This window comes from Alligator mississippiensis, chromosome 5, assembly GCF_030867095.1.
Source record: "Alligator mississippiensis isolate rAllMis1 chromosome 5, rAllMis1, whole genome shotgun sequence".
Taxonomy (NCBI): Eukaryota; Metazoa; Chordata; order Crocodylia; family Alligatoridae; genus Alligator; species Alligator mississippiensis.
This window is the reverse complement of record NC_081828.1, coordinates 65,424,840-65,443,957: the sequence shown is the minus strand read 5'-3', so window position 1 is coordinate 65,443,957 and position 19,118 is coordinate 65,424,840. Positions and strand designations below refer to the sequence as shown.

Here is a 19,118-nt window from a genome sequence, read left to right as displayed (position 1 = left end):
TGTGTTTTATTGACTAAACTCTATAGCTGTTATTGTCATAACTTTCTTAGGATAAATACAAAATAACAACTCTGTAGATGACCTGCCATGATGGTGCATGTTCCTGAGCCAAGGACTTGTGGGGTAAATAGATCACCACAACCTTTGACCTTTGTCAGCTCCACTTGTTGTGCCATGTGTGGTATTTCAATTGTAAACTTTCTGTGACAGGAACTTTTCCTAAAAAGCAAAGCTTATCTTCTGGGTATAATTGAATGTCCATCTTAAAGTCCAGACTAGTTTCTTGTTTTTCTAACCTATCCTACTACCATGCTCAGAGCCCTTATCCATCCAGTCCTAACTGTTCCCTGCTTCTCCTCCTACCATATAGACAGTAATTTTAGGTTTGGTTTTTCTTGCCTTTACTCCTTAGGATCTCCATGCTCCTACCTTTGGTTCCCTGCTGCCCATGAACAACCTTATACAAATCAAGTTCTTTGATTCAGGTTTGGAAATAAAGGTCTTTCTGCATAAAGTGTGGAAGTTTTGTGCAGCAGGATGGTTTTGTTTTTACAGTTTCTTCTAATACCAAGCTAGCGCCAGTTTCTGTACCCCAGCATCACACTCTTGACTTCCTCCTGTTAACTGGGCTTTAACTGGGCTTTAACTATTTTTTCAGTAACCTGTCCTGTGGATAATTTGGAAAATGGCAGATTCCACTTAAGTTTTGGGAAAACATATCACTTAAATGACAGAATTACCTATTCATGTAATTCAGAGAACGACCGTGAGAATCAGCAACGCACTGTTACATGCACCAAGAACGGTTGGTGGCCTACTCCAAGGTGTATCCCTGGCAGTAAGTGTTTATATTCTGTTGGACCTTGGTTAAAAACATAGCTGTGGTATTAAAGTTTGCTTAAAATCTATAACAACCAACTCTAACAGATAACTCGTATATTAGTGCATGCTCCTGAGATGCTTCCAGAGTTTTACCTCGTGCCTCCTATTTAGAGGTCAATTTGTCTGGGATAGAAACCATGTGTTTGTTTGTTTTTGCATTGTGTGTTTTGTCTTTTTGTGATCAGTATGGCAAATAGTAATAATAATAATGTCCATCCTACTGTCCACATCTTCCACGAGTTCATCCATAGAGAGAGGGGGCAATAATAGTGCAGCCTTTGAATTGTAGTGATTTGAATGTTGTGGTTCCAGAGCTAGGAAAAACCGCTGTAGAGAAAGTCCTGCTCGGCCTCTGCAATCCTAGGATTGAACATGTTCAGTGCAGAAGAAATCTCCAGATGCTAGGATATTCAAGCTCAAGCAAGTCTTATTGAGCATTTGACAACTGACTGTTGTTGGCTTATAACTTGATTGAATATTTGTGGATTTCCATAAGGATCCATAAGGATAAAAAAAGGCTTATCCCCAACACAAAGCAGATAACCGACCCCAGTTTCAGATCCTCCCTTTAGCCTGGTCAGGGCCTGAATGCAGAGTGGTCCAAAAAGTGGTGGTATCCAAAGGAGACTCATCTTTCCCAAAAGCTCCTTATTGGACAAGAGCATGTGTGCTGTGTGCTTTCTTTTGGGTTGATTTAGCACATTTTGCTATCTACACCTGAAACATGCTTTAAGGTGTTGCTAAATAGGTTAAACACAAGTTTTCATATTCTTCTTGTGCTCATCCTTCCCGTATGGTTATATTGGATGACTATTGCAGTAGACCTGAGGCGCTTGGCCCTCCTTCGATATTCCATATGGAATTTAAAGTTTAACAAACCATTCCAGTCGGCCAAATACTATAAGAGAACTCAGGTACATACACAAACATCCCCATTCTTCCTCAAATTTGTGTTCCCTCCCCATCTGTAACCTCCCAGATATGTACGAAAAGAGGTACAGTGTATTTCAAAAATTAGTAAATTCAGGCAGAGAATGCCCAGAAGGAAATGTCCTGTTGGTAGTAGTCCTAAGGTATACCACTGCTTGGAGATGAAGTATATCATAGTGGGGGTGGAAGTATCTCAAGAAGGCAGGTTATGTGGTCATGCTGTGGGATATATATATATAGGGCTGTATTTCATGCAGAAGTCCCTTTTCATTTGTGAAGTACATTATAGATCTAAGGCTCCTTTAGAAAAAGTCCTAGAAAACATGCACCCTACTTTTGAAAGGTCCTAACAAGGAGACAAAATCTGGATTTAGGGGCTGCACACTGGGGCTGGGATCTGTGTGCCAGCATGGGGGCCATGGACTAGGAGCTGTGTGCTGGAGGCTTGGTATGGGTGGTTAGGAGCCATGCACTGAAGCTGGAGTCTAGACTGGGGACCATGTGCCAGAGCAGGGGCTATGTGGCAGGGTCCTATCCAGTATGCAGACACTGGGGCTGCATGGCCGGACCGACTGTAGCATGCTGACTCCAGGACTGCATGATGGGATCAATCCAGCACACTGGCTCCAGGGCCATGCTCTGAGTCTGGGACCGTGCACTGGCTCTGTGGTCCAGGACTGCGTGCTGACTCAGACTGCATGCCAGTTCCAGCTGCAAAACCATCTCGCACCCTCCAAATCCAGCCCCTGGTTGGGGAGAGGAGCTTCCCACAGGATCAGAAATTTGGAGGGTGAGAAAGGATGAGAGGTGGCAGCATTATTTGCCTTGGCTTCCAGAGCCACAGCTATTAATGCTGCCACTGCTCTGCCCACCCCCCACCCAAATTTATGGATGTGTGGGAAGCCCTTTTCCTTGCATATAATGCACATCTCAATTTAATCCAATTTACTCCTGCTCAGTTTGGTGGTGGATGGTTCCTTCTCAGCCTGGAGGGAGGTGGGCAGTGGGGTCCTGCAGGGTTCAGTCCTTGGACCGATATTATTCAATATCTTCACCAGGGATTTGGACGAGGGCGTGGAGAGCACCCTCTCCAATTTCGCTGATGATACCAAGTTATGGAGCAAAGTTAGTACACCGGAGGGCAGGGAGCAGATTCAGGCTGACCTGGACAGGTTGGATCAATGGGCAGAGAGAAATAGGATGCAATTTAATAAAGATAAATGTAAGGTACTGCACCTGGGAAGGAGGAACCCCCAGCACACCTATAGGTTAGGGAGTGTCCTTCTCAGCAGCTCGGAGGCAGAGAAGGATCTTGGAGTCATAATTGACTCCAAGATGAACATGAGCCGGCAGTGTAACGAGGCAATCAACCAGGCCAATCGCACCTTGTCATGAATTAGCAGGTGCGTGACTAATAGAACAAAAGAGGTGATGCTCCCCCTCTATGCGGCACTAGTCAGGCTGCAGTTGGAGTACTGTGTCCAGTTTTGGGAGCCGCACTCCAAGAGGGACACGGGGAATCTCAAGAGGGTCCAGAGGAGGGCCACTTGCCTTTGAGACAGACCCTCTGGGGGGAGGTTGAGAGAGCTGAATCTCTTCAGCCTTCACAAGGGACGGCTTAGGGGATTTCTTGTGGCCGCCTATAAATGTATTAGGGGAGGTCAACAGGGAATAGGGGAAGTGCTGTTTACTAAGGCACCCCAGGGAGTGACTAGGGATAATGTGTGTAAACTAGTTGAGAAGGGATTTAGGTTAGATATTAGGAAGAAATTTTTCACAGTAAGGGTGGCCAGGATCTGGAATGGGCTTCCAAGAGAGGTGGTGCTATCACCTAGCTTGGAGGTCTTCAAGAGGAGGCTAGATAGTCACCTGGCTGGGGTCATCTGACCTCAGTCCTCTTTCCTGCCAGGGGCAGGGGGTCGGACACGATGATCCATTGTGGTCTCTTCCGACTCTACAATCTATGAATCTATTTGAGAAAAATGGTGCAAGTTATGTGGGAGAAAATACAATATTTCTACGCAAGCCATTTATAATTAAAAGGAGATTTTTCCCAACAAAATTGAGAATTGGCCATTTTCCACCCACCCAACTTTTATATTGGTTTGTACAAGAATAGCAGGAATGATGGGATATAATCTTGATCACCTGGTTGATGATTTCTTACCTTCCTCACCCACTCTCAAAAATGTAAATGCGAAATAAAAGAGCAGATGTGTTTTAGAAAACTGAAACAGTTTATTTCATTTGTATGTCTTCTCAAAGTCACCTTAAGTTTTTGAAAATCATGTTAATAATATTTTAGCTTGATATGGCTCTCTTTCTTTTCTTTTGCATCAGACATATGTAAAAAAGTAGAGATAATTCATGGGTATTTCACAGAAAAGAAGGACATATTTAACTTAAATGACGAAACAACGTATAGATGTGTCATTGGTTACACAACTCCAGATGGAAATGAAACAGGAAATATACGGTGCATTCGTACAGGGTGGAGCCCTTCCCCAGGATGTAGCAGTGAGTAGTTTAATGACTGAAGAACTCCTCTTTTCTTACTGTCAAGAGTTTAGGCTTGGTACCAAGGCTCAGTTATGTGCAAGGAGCTTATACCAGTCCTTGTCTTTACAACCAAGGCAGCTGTCTTCCCTAGTCAGAGGATGTCCCTAACAAGGATTCATCCAGGGAGTTTGCTGGCTGGGGACTTTCAAACTTGTAAAGGGTGTCTGAGTATATCCTGAAGCTAGCCTAAGTGTAGCTCCTTAGAGTCTGAGGTTTGAACATTTTTTCCCTGATCCTCCCTAGTTATGCATGGCCTTCCCTGTCTTCTAGTTGAGTTTCTGAAAGAGGGATTTTACCAGTGCAAAGGGGAAATGAGTGCACCTGAAGTCCCAATCAGTAAAGCAGATGGCTTCTCTTCAACAGAAACATTTAGCAGGCAACTGCAATACAGCAAGCAAGGTTTTTGCTCCCTCCAGGGGTTAAGCAGTCCTTCAGTCTCCACTCAAACCTGCATACCCTCTGTACACAGCAAAATGAGCTTAGCCATTCTCCATGTTGTTCAAGGACTCTGGGCCTTATAATCTGCTCAGCCCATTCTTTAAGTCATGCTTTCTTGAGGTCTCCTGAGTGTCATTTCCAAAGGATGTTTACCAACCTCATCCAAAGTGTTGACAAATCCCAATAGCTAGGCATCCCCTTAGCAAGGCAGCCCTGTCTCTAGTTTCCCTGAACCCCTTCCTCCCCAAGCTAGTCAGGGAAACCGAAGCATGCAACACTGTTATAATATGAACACACTTAAACCACAAGTATTACAACAAAATCATAGTCTGGCCCAGACGGTGAAGGAAATCAGCCAGCTTCCACCCCATGTGGGGTGTGGGGGCTGGGAACTGTCCTGGTCAGGGGCAGATCCCAGCCCCATGCCCTGACTGGGAGATCGAGGCATGGGACTTGGAAAATGCTGCAGGGGTGGGGTAGGTCCCAGCCCTCTGCCTCAATCTTCTGGTGGGGCAACTAGCAGCAAGCTAGCTGCCCCACTAGCATATCAGGACAGGGGGTTGGAACCTGTCCCTCCCCTGCAGCTTTTTCCAAGTCCCCTGCCCCTGTTTGGGTAGCCAGGGCAGGAGATCACTGCTTGTCCTTGTCCCTGCCCTGGCTGCAATCAGCCCTGGGGGTAGGGTATAATGTCCCAGACCTGGCCAGGAGAGCTGTCCTGGCCTGGTGCTCCCTGCTAGTGCCTGGACTAGCATCCAGGAGGAGCATAGAGCTCCCCCTGATGGCACAGGGCCCTATTGGAGGACTCCAGGAGGTGGGACCAGTTTGCCATTATCAGCAAATCTGCTCCCACTTCCTTTCATGTGTAGGCACCTGCCTGGGAGCATTTACTTGCAAGCAATTTACTCACAAGTAAACTGATTCCAGATCAAATGCATGTGTAGAAACATGCAGGTGTGCTCACTTGACGTATGGAAATGTATTATTTCCAAGACAGTCTTTGTGGCCTGCTGTAGCAGCCACTGTTTGGGCTCAATCTGTTTTTCTTTTTTTTCTTTTTTGAGGGGTCCTTCTTGATGGTAACGTTGGGGAGTACTGTTTTCAGATGTTCTAGATGCAAAATGATGCAAACCCATAATATTCCATTTTGTAGCACTCCAGATGTAACAGGCAAATATTTAAGGTGACCTATGTAGCTGATTGAGGACTTCTGTAATGTCAACAAAAAAGTGGATTGGCACATGAAGCACCTAGACAGCCCTATGCCATTATCACTTTTCAGCCTCAGTTTGTCATGCCAAACTCTCTTCTTACTATCTGGAAACCTTTCATATTTCATGCTGATTCAAACAAAGGCTACAAAAAAAGCTGGTGTTTTTCACAATCATACTCAAGCTACAAAAGCAAAGGCAGTTTAACCATTCAAAACTCTGCAAGAAACTTAAGGATTCATTGAAATCCTAAGGTTGAGAAATATAATGAAAATAACCATCTATTCCCTGTGAGTAAAATGATTTCATCTACCCCATATAGTAAATTGTCCTTGGAGACACAGCTAGTGACTAATATGTCTCAAAGAATATCATAAAGGCATGGTCTATACCTGAAAACATGAAGAACTCCTACAATAATAAACAGTCACAGATAGCACCTTTATAAACAGGCTGTGGAAATCACATTTTCATTTTTCCTAGGAAGATATTAATATCGCTGTCTTCCAGGTATTGCCAAAGGTGCAAAAAAATTGTAGCCCCCTGTGCTGCACTGACACAGTAATAAACAGTCTCTGTCCCAAAGAGCCTGAAATCTATATATGCAAGGAAAAGAGTGGGAGACAAAGGCACAGAAGGGTTAACAGTTCATAGAACAGGTCAATGGCAGAGGCACGATCATGAACGATGCGTACCCCTTGAGGCGAAAGAATCATCACCGCTGGCTGTATATCTTCACTAAGAGCCATGAAGGGCCTGATGTCGCAGTATGTTTGGGGCAGGAACGCACACAGGGGCTCAGCCACAATGCGGTCCATGTCCTGCTATAATGTGGCTCTGTTTGGGATACTTGAGACATCCCATAGTGTCGTTCTCTATCACACTGTGCACTGCACACTCATGGGTCTAATGCAGAGTGAGAAAGGTGACAGTGACAATGAGGACCAGGATGAAAATGAAGGAAACAGCCATTGAGGAGTGTGAGGATATCTGCTTTGTCGACTTGCTCCCGAGCCAGGTTCCAATCCTGACCAAAACCATGACCCAAACCAAGACCCAGGAGGCACAAGATGGGAACAGTTTGAACAAGCCCCTCATTGAGAATATGGAAATGGACAATCTGGCACCAACTGCTGGCATGTTTCAGTAACTCTGGGTTAGAGAGTGACTCGTGGTGTGTTCAAGTGCTCAGGGATATGTGGTGGTAATAGCTCAAGTGTGACTTGGGTCTCTGGGCTGTCTCTTGGCTTCAGGGTGCCTTTGGGCTCTGGGTGTGGTGAAGTGGTGAAACACATGGGTTTCAGGCAGTGCATATTGTCCCTGCCCTTGCTGTTTACCAGAAGGATGGGGCCATTGTGTTCCATACAGTGCAGAGGAAGTGTGAATTGTTGGCACATCGATGCTTGGGCCACACGATTTTAGGTTGCTGGCCCAGTAACAGCTTAATGGGCCAGGTACTCAATGGCTGAGCCAGGGTACTCAGTGGCTTATTTAAGGGATAAGCATTTCATGTAAATCACAGGCTGGAAACCCAATCCACCACTCTACCCCACAACTGGGCCACATTGTGAGGACCACTTGGAGCCCACTCCTCCTCTCTGGATGCTATGCATGCACCAGAGTGAATCAGTGGATGTCAGCCCACTTGCAGCCCTTCTTTACTGGTGGGTGAATTCCACAGGCCTTGGGACAGGCTCAACAGAGCAGGATGCAGACCCTGAGACAAGTTTGCAGTGCACATACATACAAAGATGTACACTCACAGGCTTTTATTTATGTGCATATAAGAACCCGCATTCCTGTTCCCCACAAAGGCAGTGTTGGTATCGTGTCAGTGTCAGACCCATATACTGCTGTGTGGATCCCAGGGGAGGAGGGGTTCATCAGCAGGGAATGCTGCCATCTTTTTGGCTGTCACCATTTAGGACATTAGCCATCTCCCTCGCCATGGGGAGAACCCCATCAAAAGCTGGATTTCTGTCTATGGGCACAAGCAGTACCAGTCAGAGGATCTGCTGGGAACTCTTCAGCAGACTTCTGTGGCTCTGGATAATAATTCCTAGAAATGGCACAGGAACAGGAGAGGCACTCAGGGAGGATCCAGGAATTGGCCCTCCAGACTCAAGCCTCCACCCATCTGCATGGAAGTCAAGCAAGCCCTTGCTGGCTGCAAGGAGTCACTCAAGCCCTTGCTGGCACTGCTGTTGAGTCATAGAGTTTTTTGACAAGGGTGGCTACTGCCACAGAGAAGTAAATTGCCACCTACTCTCTATAGTGTTTACTCTATGCTATTGGGTTCCAGGGAGGAGGTACTCACTCAGACTTCCATTCATTTGGGGTTCTGTCTTTGAGTCACCATTCGGCACAGACTAGTGGGGTGGTAAACAGCTTTATGTTTATTAGGAACAGGATTCAGCAACTCACATGCTCACAGCTTGCAGGGAGAACTAAAACAACCCACCACGAGAAACCACACCCACAGGGCATCAGGTTGAGAGACTGGTTCATCCCACTGCTCACCCCTTAAAGGTACATTCCATATACCACATCCCCCTTCTTCATAGATTTCATAGACACTAGGAGCTGGAAGGGGACCTCATGAGATCATTGGGTCCAGCCGCCCTGCCATAGGCATGAAGTCAGCTGGGATCAAGTGACCCCAGCAAGAAATATATCCACCTGTTTTTTGAAGGAATGCAAAGTAGGTGCTTGCACCACCTCTGGGGGCGGGCAGGGGGGGGGGTGGTGTTTCAGACCCTGGACACACACACCATAAATAACTTTTTTCTTATGTCTAGTCTAAATCAGCCTTCCTGGAGTTTATGGCCATTAGACCTTGTTATCCCTTGGGGAGCTCTGCTGAACAGGTGTTCTCCCAGGTCCTGATGTACCCCTCATGTAATTGAAGGCTGCCACCAAGTCCTCCCTGAGCCTTCTCTTCTCCAGACTGAAGAGTCCCAAGTCCCTCAGCCTCTCCTTGTACAGCCCCTTTCTCCAGGCCTTGGATCATATGAGTGGCTCTCTTCTGGACTCTCTCAAGCTTCTCCACATCCTTCCTGAAATGGGGGGCCCAATACTGGACGCACTACTCCGGCAGTCTCACCAGGGCCGAGTAAAGCGGAAGGTTTTGCTTGAGATGCATTGATGGATGCACACCAGAGTTTGGTTAGCTTTGCCAGCCACAGCATCACATTGCTGGCTTATATTGATCTTGTGGTTAATCAAGACCACCAAGTCCCTTTCGTTCATGGTGCTAGCAAGTATATCACTGCTGAGCCTAGAAGTAGGCTGGGGATTCTTCCTACCAAGGTGCAGCACCTTGCACTTCTCTGCATTGAAGGCCATCAGGTTTTGGTCAGCCCACCTTAAGATTGTGTCCAAGTCAGCCTGTATCCCTAGCCTGTCCTGCGGTGTGACCGCCTTCCTCCATAATTTGTTATCATCAGTGAATTTGGCCAGTTCACATCTGACTCCCATATTCAGATAATTGATGAAGATGTTAAAGTGTACTGGCTCAAGTACCAAGCCCAAGTCCACTGGTAACCCTGCACCATGTTGATTTGCTCTCTTCAAATAGTACTCTTTGGGTTTGACCCCATAGCTGGGAGCACCCTCTTAAATAGTTGGATGTTCATCAGGTGCTACTTTAACATGGAATGTTTCAGGATCATGGAGGCAGAGGTTGCTAGCACTTGGCTCACGGGTGGGGTCTAACCTTTACCGCTTTGCCTGTGAAGTACAAGAACTATATAATGGGAATCTCACCACACGTCCACTCTTAGTTTGCATGGTGTCATCAGGTTCCTCTGTGGGTACTGATAGATTCTCTGGAATGTGATGAAACTCTTGCTTGTGGTGGTTTGGTTCTTCTGAAGTTTGTTCTGCTGCTGTCTCTTGAGGTACAGTGACATGTTTTGCTGATACTGACGTGTAATCTACTGTTGTTGTTTTTGTATTGTCCAAAAGCCCTGTAGCCTCCCATGACCTGGCTGGGATTGCTGGGATTGCTCCAAGCCATGTCATTCATGCCCACATGGATAAGGAATATAGGGTAGTCATCGGTGGGCCGGTTGAGCCTTGGGATCCTCTGCACTACACCCCAGATATGGGGTCTTGGGAGGCAGCAGACCTCCTGGCTTAATGGGCCAGGGCAGCATATCGTGCCCTCAGTCCCCCTCAGGAGGGAGTCTCCCACAATGACCGCTCTAGGTGTGGCCTTACAGAGAGCAGGGATGGTAGCTGTGAGTGGTCCTCCATTGCCTGCAGGAGCTGGCAGCTCTGCAGGTTCTCCTGGGGCTTCAAGAGGTTTGTATCTGTTGCAAAGCTCCAGAGGGGAGGGGACCCTGGTGCACTGGGCCTTGCGGCCGTTGACCACCTTGGTCCAACCTCCTGGCTGGACATTGTGGGGGATCCTCAAGCCCTCCTTTGTCCTGGAAGGTGGCTTTGGTTTACCCATGGCCTCCAGGGGGGGAAGGGCCTGGCAGTAGGAGTCTATCTCCTGCTCACCATCCCTAATGGCACACAGTCTCTGGACTGCAGTCTTGAGCTCCTCTATCTGGTGCCCCTAGACTCCAAAGCAGAGCAAACCTTGCAAGGGGAGGTGGCCATGGTCTGGGTCCCCTGTGCCTGGAATTGTGCCAGGCAGCCACACAGCCAAGAGCCAGAGGCTCTGTTTGCATAGAGCCCAGAATCATGGGTTCCTTCTGGGTGGAGACCTCAGAAGTGCCAGAGGGGGAGGTCTCAGACTCTGAGGGGATCCTCAGGATGTGGCATGTGGCCATCTGCATTGTGCCACCGGTAGTCCGAGTACTGCTAACTACCTACCCCACGGCTCACTGGCAGGGCCTGTTTGTGAATCCTGTTCACGAGGCTCCAGTCATATGAATCCCTGTGGGCTGGGCAAAGTAGGAGCCAGTGTGGGGTGTGTCCCTCCTTGGCTCCACTCAGCTGCCCTGCAGCAGACTGGGCCTGGGTCCCTCCCTCACCCACCGCAGCCCTACCTACCTTCAGCTGCACTGGGGGTCTGGGTCAGGGTCCTGCTGGGGGTTCCTGGGCTCAACCGGGGCATGATGGGCTTCTGCCCGTGCATCTCATGCTGGAGATGGGGACAAACTGTGGCTTTTGCCATTGGCAAGCCCTTTTTAAACGTTGTGCATGCTCAGAAGGGCTCACTCATGGTGCTGCAGCACTCTAGGGGACTGTAGATCCCTGCCTGTGCCATGTGTAGTATTTCAATTGTAAACTTTCTGTGACAGAAACTTTTCCTAAACATTATACATGGTATAATGCAGGAGATTGCCGATTACTGCCCTGATGTCAGGGGACGCTATCTGCGGCTCCGAACCTTCTCTACACCACAGCCCATGTGTCACAGATAGAATCCAGGTTAATATTATAATATTACTCCCGGTGTGAGACCGGAGCAAACTGAGTCCAAAGTTGGGCTCCACACACACACACACACACACACACACGTTCACACCACCCCACTTCTCACAGGAGGCCTCTTCCACTCTGCCCCTCTGTCACTGGGGCCTCTGGCATACCGCCCATTACTGGGCCAAACTCTACTGCCCTTGCTTCTCCTTGAGTGGCCCCTCTTGGGCCATCAGGCTTTGCTACTCCCATACTGGCCTTGCCACACAAGACATTCGGTTCCTGTGAGTTCCCCTACTCTACGTGGTCTGGCCTTGTGCCAAACCCTGGGCTGATTCTGCCCCAAGCCCCTCACTGAGCATAACTTCTCATGGGGCTGGCCCTTGTGCTGTCCTTCATGCTTACTCCCATTTGGCCCTACTTAGCGCATCCCTTGGGCTGTCCTTCAGAGCTACTCCAACTTCAGCTCTACTCAGCCCTGTCACACACACAGCCTTTCAAGCCTACTCACACATCAGCCCTACTCTGTGTGGGCCTCCCAATACTCTCTACACTACCCACACTGGGGTCTCTGGGACCTCATATCTCTGCTTGGCTCAGACACCTACACATGAGCATACCTAACCCCACTACTTCCCCAGCTGCCTCCAAAACCCACCCGAAGATGGAGGTTGGGGTTAAGTCACCCCTCCTCACCTTTCACCAAGGTGTAACTGGCCTGGCATTTCCTGGGGACTCCCATGCCACCAGGAGCCCCACCAGACCACCCATCCCCAGCAGGGTACAGTTTTAGGTCATGCCCAGGACCAAGAGCCTCCAGCTCCTAACTGCAAGATATTCCATGCAGCAGTTCAGCCAGGCAATATTCCTGCCTGGCTGCCAGCAGTGAATTTCTCTGTTTATATAGGCAGACAATATTTTAAAATTGCTGCCACAATCAAGCACCTACCAGCTGCTTGACTCAACCCGTAAAGTGGCACGCACTACCAGTTCCCTGTCAGACCTCCCTTTCCCCCATCTCTGGAGCACATGAAAAACGATTATTTATTCTGGAGAACAGAAGACTGAGAGGAGATTTGACAAGTCTTTAAATACCTGACATGTGATTATATAGAGGATGGAGACGGGCTTTTCTCTGTGGTTCTTAGGGACAGGACTAGGAGAAATGGCCTCAAACTGCAGTAGAGGAAATGTAGTTTGAAAGGTAGGGGAATACTTCTGACTATGAAGGTGGCCAAGCACTGAAACAGGTTACCTAGAGATGTTGTAGAATTTCCTTCCCTGAAAATTGTCAAGAGCAGGTTGGATAGACACTTGGCTTGGCTGCTTTAGTCAGGGATGATCCTCTCTTGATCAGGAGGATGGACTAGAAGACTTCATGAGGACCCTCCCAGCCCTATTTTCCTATGTTTCTGTGAACCAATCTCTTCCTCCAACCCTGAAAATATGGGTAAATCATTTAAACATGAAAAGCATAGTTACATGAGTGTAGTCTGGATTTCAGGTTTGAATTTCAGCTAGCAATGTTTCTTTCAGCCTCTGAGAACACGACCTGATCCTCCTTGTTCAGGGGATGCGATATTTCTTTATTGGTGTTTGGTAATCTAAGATGCTGGCCGAAGTTTAGGAGCACAGTTGGGCAGCCTCTAAGTCAAGGCCCTAATAGGTAGGCTAGGATTGTTAAATAAGGCACCCAATGCTCATTTTGCTATTTTGCTGCCGCTGACAGCTTCTTAAATTTCACAAGGAATGCTTCAAGGTCATTGTGTATGCCATTTTTTGCAAGTTCACTGTATTGGAAGACCTGATAGATTTGAAGTCCCTGTCACTGGGCTCCTCGTGGGCTATGGAAAATATATAAGTGTTGGGATGTTTGTTTACAAATGAGCTGTTGCCTTTGCCACTAGGCTGTCTGTTGTTGTACGGCTGCCACAATTACTGCTACATGGATTTCATTTAACCAATTCAGTGAATGCCCCTAGAATCTGTGGCTATAGCCTAACATGCAGCAGCAGACAGCAAGAAGCACTGCATGACTTCTTGGTACCAATCCAACATCAATTTATTGTATTTGGGATGAAATTCCCATTTCAGGGGGTCTTCAGGAAAATCTGGATGTAACCCAGAATTTGATGCTGTCATGGAATCTGGAGATTGTCCAGTCACTTTAGTTCTCCACATAGCCTGTTTACATATGGAGCTGAAATTACTTTTTGCTCCAGTGTTTCGCCTTGCTTTGACTGAATCAAGCAGCCAGAAAAGCAGTTTAGCCAATAGTGGGAATTCCCCTATCTAGTTCCTGGCATGAAGTGTTTGACAGGAAAAACAGTGCCATTTTTGAGGTGTCTTTTTTACCAGCCTGAGATCTCTAGTGGCTGGAATTATTTGTACAGTTCTTTCAGGCAAATATCACAACTCAGCTTGCCTTATTTTGAGAATATTCTTCTCAAAAAACGTAAAAAAAATTTCCACCTGGAGATGTTTTGACTTGTGACAAGTGATTACACAGTGGGCTCATCTACACGAGATGCTGGCTGCGCAGTTGTTACTGTGCACTTATTTAATACTTCTTTATAAAAGTAGTATATGACTGCACAGTAATTGGAGTTACTGCTGAGTGGCATCGCCAAACAGCTTTTAGGTGATGCTGACAGTAGCATCACATCATGCTTTGTGCCATGTGATGATACTGTGCATTGGTAAAGAGCTACTGTACAGTCAGTGTCTCATGAAGACATGGCCAGTGTGTGTGGGCAGAAATGGATGGACTCCAAAGCCCCAGTGTCTTGGTAACATATTTTTTCTTTTCCTTTTGAGCTAATGAAATGCCTGCACTGGAGAACAGAATGTGATTTTTTGAATGTTTTTGTCAAAGTTTTTCCTTACCATATTTTTGGCTGAGGCCCTTTTTGGAGAACTAGTGGGAAATGTCACGTGGCAGCCAAAAACCTCTCATTACATTCAGTGTGAAATCCCTCTCAGTGCCCACTCCAAGCCCAACCCCCACTGAGAAGAGCCTCATGCAGCATCAGAAGAGCCTCAGAGCGGATGCTGGTGGCACTGGGAAGGGGCTGCAGCCACCCCTAATTTCACCGCCACTCCACTCCCAGCGCTGTTGCTGCTGCCAGCTACCCAGCACAGCCTTGGCTCTTTTCAGCATGTGGGTGGACACAGGACAGGGAGCCAGGCTGGGCCTGGGGGCGTGGGGCTGGGAGTGGAGCTGCTGTGAAATTTCAGGTGGCTGGAGCCCCTCCCAGCACCACTGGTGCCTGCTCCAAGTCCAGTTCCCACTGAGAAGAGCCCCAGACAGTGCCAGCTCCAGCACGCCCACCCATCCCGCACAGAACAGGGTCCACACACAACCCTCCTGCCCTCCCAGGGTAGTGCAAGGAGAAGCAGGAGCTGCCCCCCACCATGAGCTGTGCCTCCAACCTGTGCCCCCAACCCCTGGGCAGCACCTGCCCCTGCCCCATCTCTCCCTCACCATGGGGGCTATTGATCTGTCCCCCCTTACCTGTTCCCTCCCCCCTGCCCTTCCACCACAACAAACTTACCACCTGGAGGCAGCTGTATCAGATATCGGATTGGTATAGGCCCATATGCCTCCATAAATACTGGCTATCAGTATCAGCCCCTAGTATCTCTATAGGTTCACCCCTAGTTCACAGCTTTTCTTTGTTGCCCCACAAGTGGTGAGACTTTATAGATAAGGTCTTCTGTGTAGCTTTTGTATTAAAAGAACCTGATGACAGGAACAGATATTTGGGGATGTTTATTTACAAAGATTCCAACATTTGTTTCCCTGAATAGAGAAAGATCCAAAGAAAAGGAATCCCTGGCTTGTTAATCACTTGAAGCCTTCTTTCCAGCCAGTACACTTCCCACGAAGCAATTTTTTGGCTCCTTTTGAAGCCAGACAAAAAATACTTCTCTCACTCTCTCTGGTGGCTTTCTGTTGATGTATGACTCTTCTGAGTCTCTGGCCATGCTTCCTGCACAGAAGTATCATATGGCAGGAAGCTGGATGTGATGCTACTGCACAGTAGTAATGAGCTCTGGTCAGACCGCAGTTGGAGTACTGCGTGCAATTCTGGGTGCCACAATTCAAGAGGGATGCGGATAACCTGGAGAGGGTCCAGAGAAGGGCCACTCGTATGGTTAAGGGCCTGCAGACCAAGCCCTACGAGGAGAGACTAGAGAAACTGGACCTTTTCAGCCTCCGCAAGAGAAGGTTGAGAGGCGACCTTGTGGCTGCCTATAAGTTCATCACGGGGGCACAGAAGGGAATTGGTGAGTATTTATTCACCAAGGCGCCCCCAGGGGTTACAAGAAATAATGGCCACAAGCTAGCAAAGAGCAGATTTAGACTGGACATTAGGAAAAACTTCTTCACAGTTCGAGTGGCCAGGGTCTGGAACGGGCTCCCAAGGGAGGTGGTGCTCTCCCCTACTCGGGGGGTCTTCAAGAGGAGGTTAGATAACCATCTAGATGGGGTCATCTAGACCCAGCACTCTTTCCTGCTTATGCAGGGGGTCGGACTCGATGATCTATTGAGGTCCCTTCCGACCCTAACATCTATGAATCTATGAATTACTTTCCAAGGCTGGGAGTCTCACCACAAACTTTATTTCAGAGAAAAAAAAATATTTGTTTTTAATATTAAAATGGCTATGCTGCTCACTGACAGAGGTAAGCACAAATTTACTCTTCATAGTGTGTAGTCCTATTTCCATTTCAATGTTAGTTGATATCAACCAGTATGTTGCTTTGTAGCCGTCTTGAAAACAATGTGCCATTTCTTTGAGATATCTACTGAGAGCATATTAAATTTGAAAAATTAATGTTCATAAACCCTTTTTCTCTTATTTGTTTTACACCTAACAGGAACTTCAGGATGAATAAAAAGAAGCATCTATCAGATAACTTTTAACCTAGCCCTGAAGATCAAAACCCATTGACAAGTTATTTGTAATGTTAGTTCATTAGGTCTTTTTCAGTTATCTTAACACAATTCTCTGTCTAAACTGATGCATGCAGTCACTTCTGTTTATTTGTCACCAAAATGTATGTTATCAAAGCTAATGTTGAAGAAAACATAAAAGAACTCACAAGGACTTTTCCAATAAATTTAGACCTAAATAAAAATATAGTCTTTCTGAGTATTGGGAAAGGTAATTTAAAGGCAAACTGCCCACTTTTCTACTTCCTCCCAGGATATTGGACAAGAACACCCCCCCCCCCCCCCCAAATTTCCCATTGCGATTATAACAGGAATGACTGGATGTCTTACTAGAAGTTTCAGCTTTTTGAAGACTTATGGCTTACTTTTCATACCATAATGTTTGGATGTGTGAAGATGAGGATCTGGGCCTTTTGAAGTTTCCCTGATGTCATTAGCAACGGTTTAGTTTCTTCTCTCCTACCCAATCATTTTAGTGGTTCAGGAAGCCTAAATAGCATACAGTTCTCTATCAAAATTCTATAGAAAAGTTGAGAACAGGTGAGCTCCTGCTGATAATTAGTGGAGCAGGGAGACATATGCATTTGGCATTATGTAAATGAGTTGCATATTGCTATTTACCACTGCACGTAGTAGAATGGAAATTAAAGCAGTTCTGGTTGCAGATGAATTGATTAAGATCCTCAGAATTTAGAATTAAAAGTAACAAAGAGAAAGTTAATCCTGTTGGTAAGCTATGCCAGGAAAGGTCTATGCTCTTTAATTATATCAAACAAACGAGAACAAACCCAAACATACTCTAAGACCATGATCAGTATATCTGTTCTACCCAAAATTGTGTGAAGGCCTAAAGATTTCAGATTACTGAAAGCCTGTCTGTAACAGGAATCCAGACTGCATTGTTCTGGACCTGTGTCATGGGTTTCTTGTATGCCATAGGCCTGGTCACTTAGGCTTCCTGCAGCTGTTTCCTATCAGGATGCTAGTCCTTCTCGGTGCTGGTGGTTACTATCTTGGCCTAAGGGAGTTAAAAGATCAACTAAAAGGCTCCAGGTTAGAAATTTCATTCATGTGCCACAGTGGAATATTTTCACTGTAGGGTACGGCCTTTCTGTGCAGTAGACGGAGGTTTCCTGGGCCTATCTCATTTTGGAATCAAACCCTAGAGGACCAAAGCAGAAACTTCAAGCTCATCACATCCAATCAAAGTGCTACATGCATTCCTTTTACCTGGACCACCATTCATTAAGGAGTTGTGAGAAGGGATTTCCAGGGACAAAAGCTACAGCAAAATGATAGCTGGAAAAAAGGAGGGGATAGATGGTGAAACTCAGTAGTGAGTCTGGAATTAGCAAATGAGAAACATGAGGAAGAAATGGTAAATGAGTGAATAAATGAATTTCAAATTGAAATCAGGGATCTTGGTTGTAGCTATGTTGGTTAAAGAACATAGGAAGACAGGGGTTTTTGGGTAAACCGGATGTCTTTTTATTAGACCAACTAAATTTTTGGGAAAAAATCTTTGCAAGCTTCTGGGTACAAAAGGAAGAAGGTGTTTGTACCTGAAAGCCAGCAAAGAAGAATGTTTCCAACTACTTTAGTTGATCTAATAGAAGATATCAGATTTACCCCCAAAAACCTTGTCTTCCTTAAGTTGGTATCAGCATTAGATCAGTATAATTATTGCTGCTGAATGTGCTACATTAAAACAAATGTGAACCACTGTGTCAGTGCATGATTGCTACTCTATTTTGATGTTAATGAGAACAGCCTATCTCCATTCTGTTTGGAACCACCCTTCAGGTACTTGAAGTATACTATTAAATCTCTCCTCAATCTTCTCCTTGTCCAGACTAAGTAAGCCCAGCTCCTTCAGCCTCTTCTCAGAAGTCATGTGCCTTACCCCACTAACTCTTTTTACTGCCTTCTGCTGGATTCTTCATTTGTCTGCAACCTTTCTGTAGTCATGGCTGAGAGCTAACTAGATGTAGCAGATTGCTTTCCCCTCAGTCAACCCACTGGCTTCTTTAGACAAAAAAAACACCCAAACCCTACAGTGTTCACCCTTTTACAGCCCCTGCTGAACTGTTAGTACTTGTGAGATGGTTACAACTGGATTCCATGACTTCTACCTGCTAGTCTGGGGAGAAGCGGCTGCTGTTACAGCACAAGATTTCCATTTTAGAATAGAAAAAACAAGAAAACCCCAAAACCGAGTTTCCCAACTGAACATACACTCTGCTATTTTGAAGGGCTGATTTTTGGGAAAAGGGTGCATATGTTTGTTACAGGATGGGGTCCTCAAGGACAGCTATGATCTCCTAAGGCCCCTCGACCATGCCAATTTGGCCTAATGGGCGCCATCAGTTCTCACGTGCCACATCTTTGATGGAAAATTTAAAAATAGGGAGGCTGCCTTTAAGTCCTCTTGGACATGGTTTGATGGACTCTCTGAACCCCGTGGGTTTCCGGACCCCTTGTAGGTCCTGTTTCACAATGAGTGTTTCTTGGGCACCCTAGCCATAAGGGCTATATGCATGGCTCCAACCACCCCTTTACCATGCCCCAAGCCTTGCAGATAGTACCGGCGTTGTCTTGCCTAAGCCTTGTTGTGATTTGGCCCCTTGTCCTAACTGGGCTCTCCGTGGCCCTCAGCGCTGTGCCCCTCGGCACTGTGCTTTCTGTGGCCATCGGCGCTGTGACCTGTGTACTACAAAACGCTGCGCCCTCTCTAGCACCGGGGTCTGTGCCCCCCCAAATGCTGT

At 46.7% G+C, this 19,118-nt stretch overlaps 1 protein-coding gene across 3 annotated transcripts in view; it reads left to right on the top strand.

Moving 5' to 3' along the window:
* LOC102568208 (complement factor H-related protein 3) overlaps nucleotides 1–18,077 on the top strand; it is a 43,662-nt gene extending 25,585 nt beyond the window's left edge. For 2 of the 3 annotated variants that reach the window (XM_059728425.1, XM_059728427.1), the window contains 3 exons: nucleotides 659–838; nucleotides 4,153–4,329; nucleotides 16,278–18,077. In XM_059728425.1, coding sequence (XP_059584408.1) covers nucleotides 659–838; nucleotides 4,153–4,329; nucleotides 16,278–16,291 — 371 coding nt within the window. In that variant the 3' untranslated portion in view covers nucleotides 16,292–18,077. The remainder of the gene's footprint in view (nucleotides 1–658; nucleotides 839–4,152; nucleotides 4,330–16,277) is intronic. The other variant, XM_059728426.1, reaches the window with a different exon arrangement.
* The last annotated feature ends 1,041 nt before the right edge of the window (nucleotides 18,078–19,118 follow it).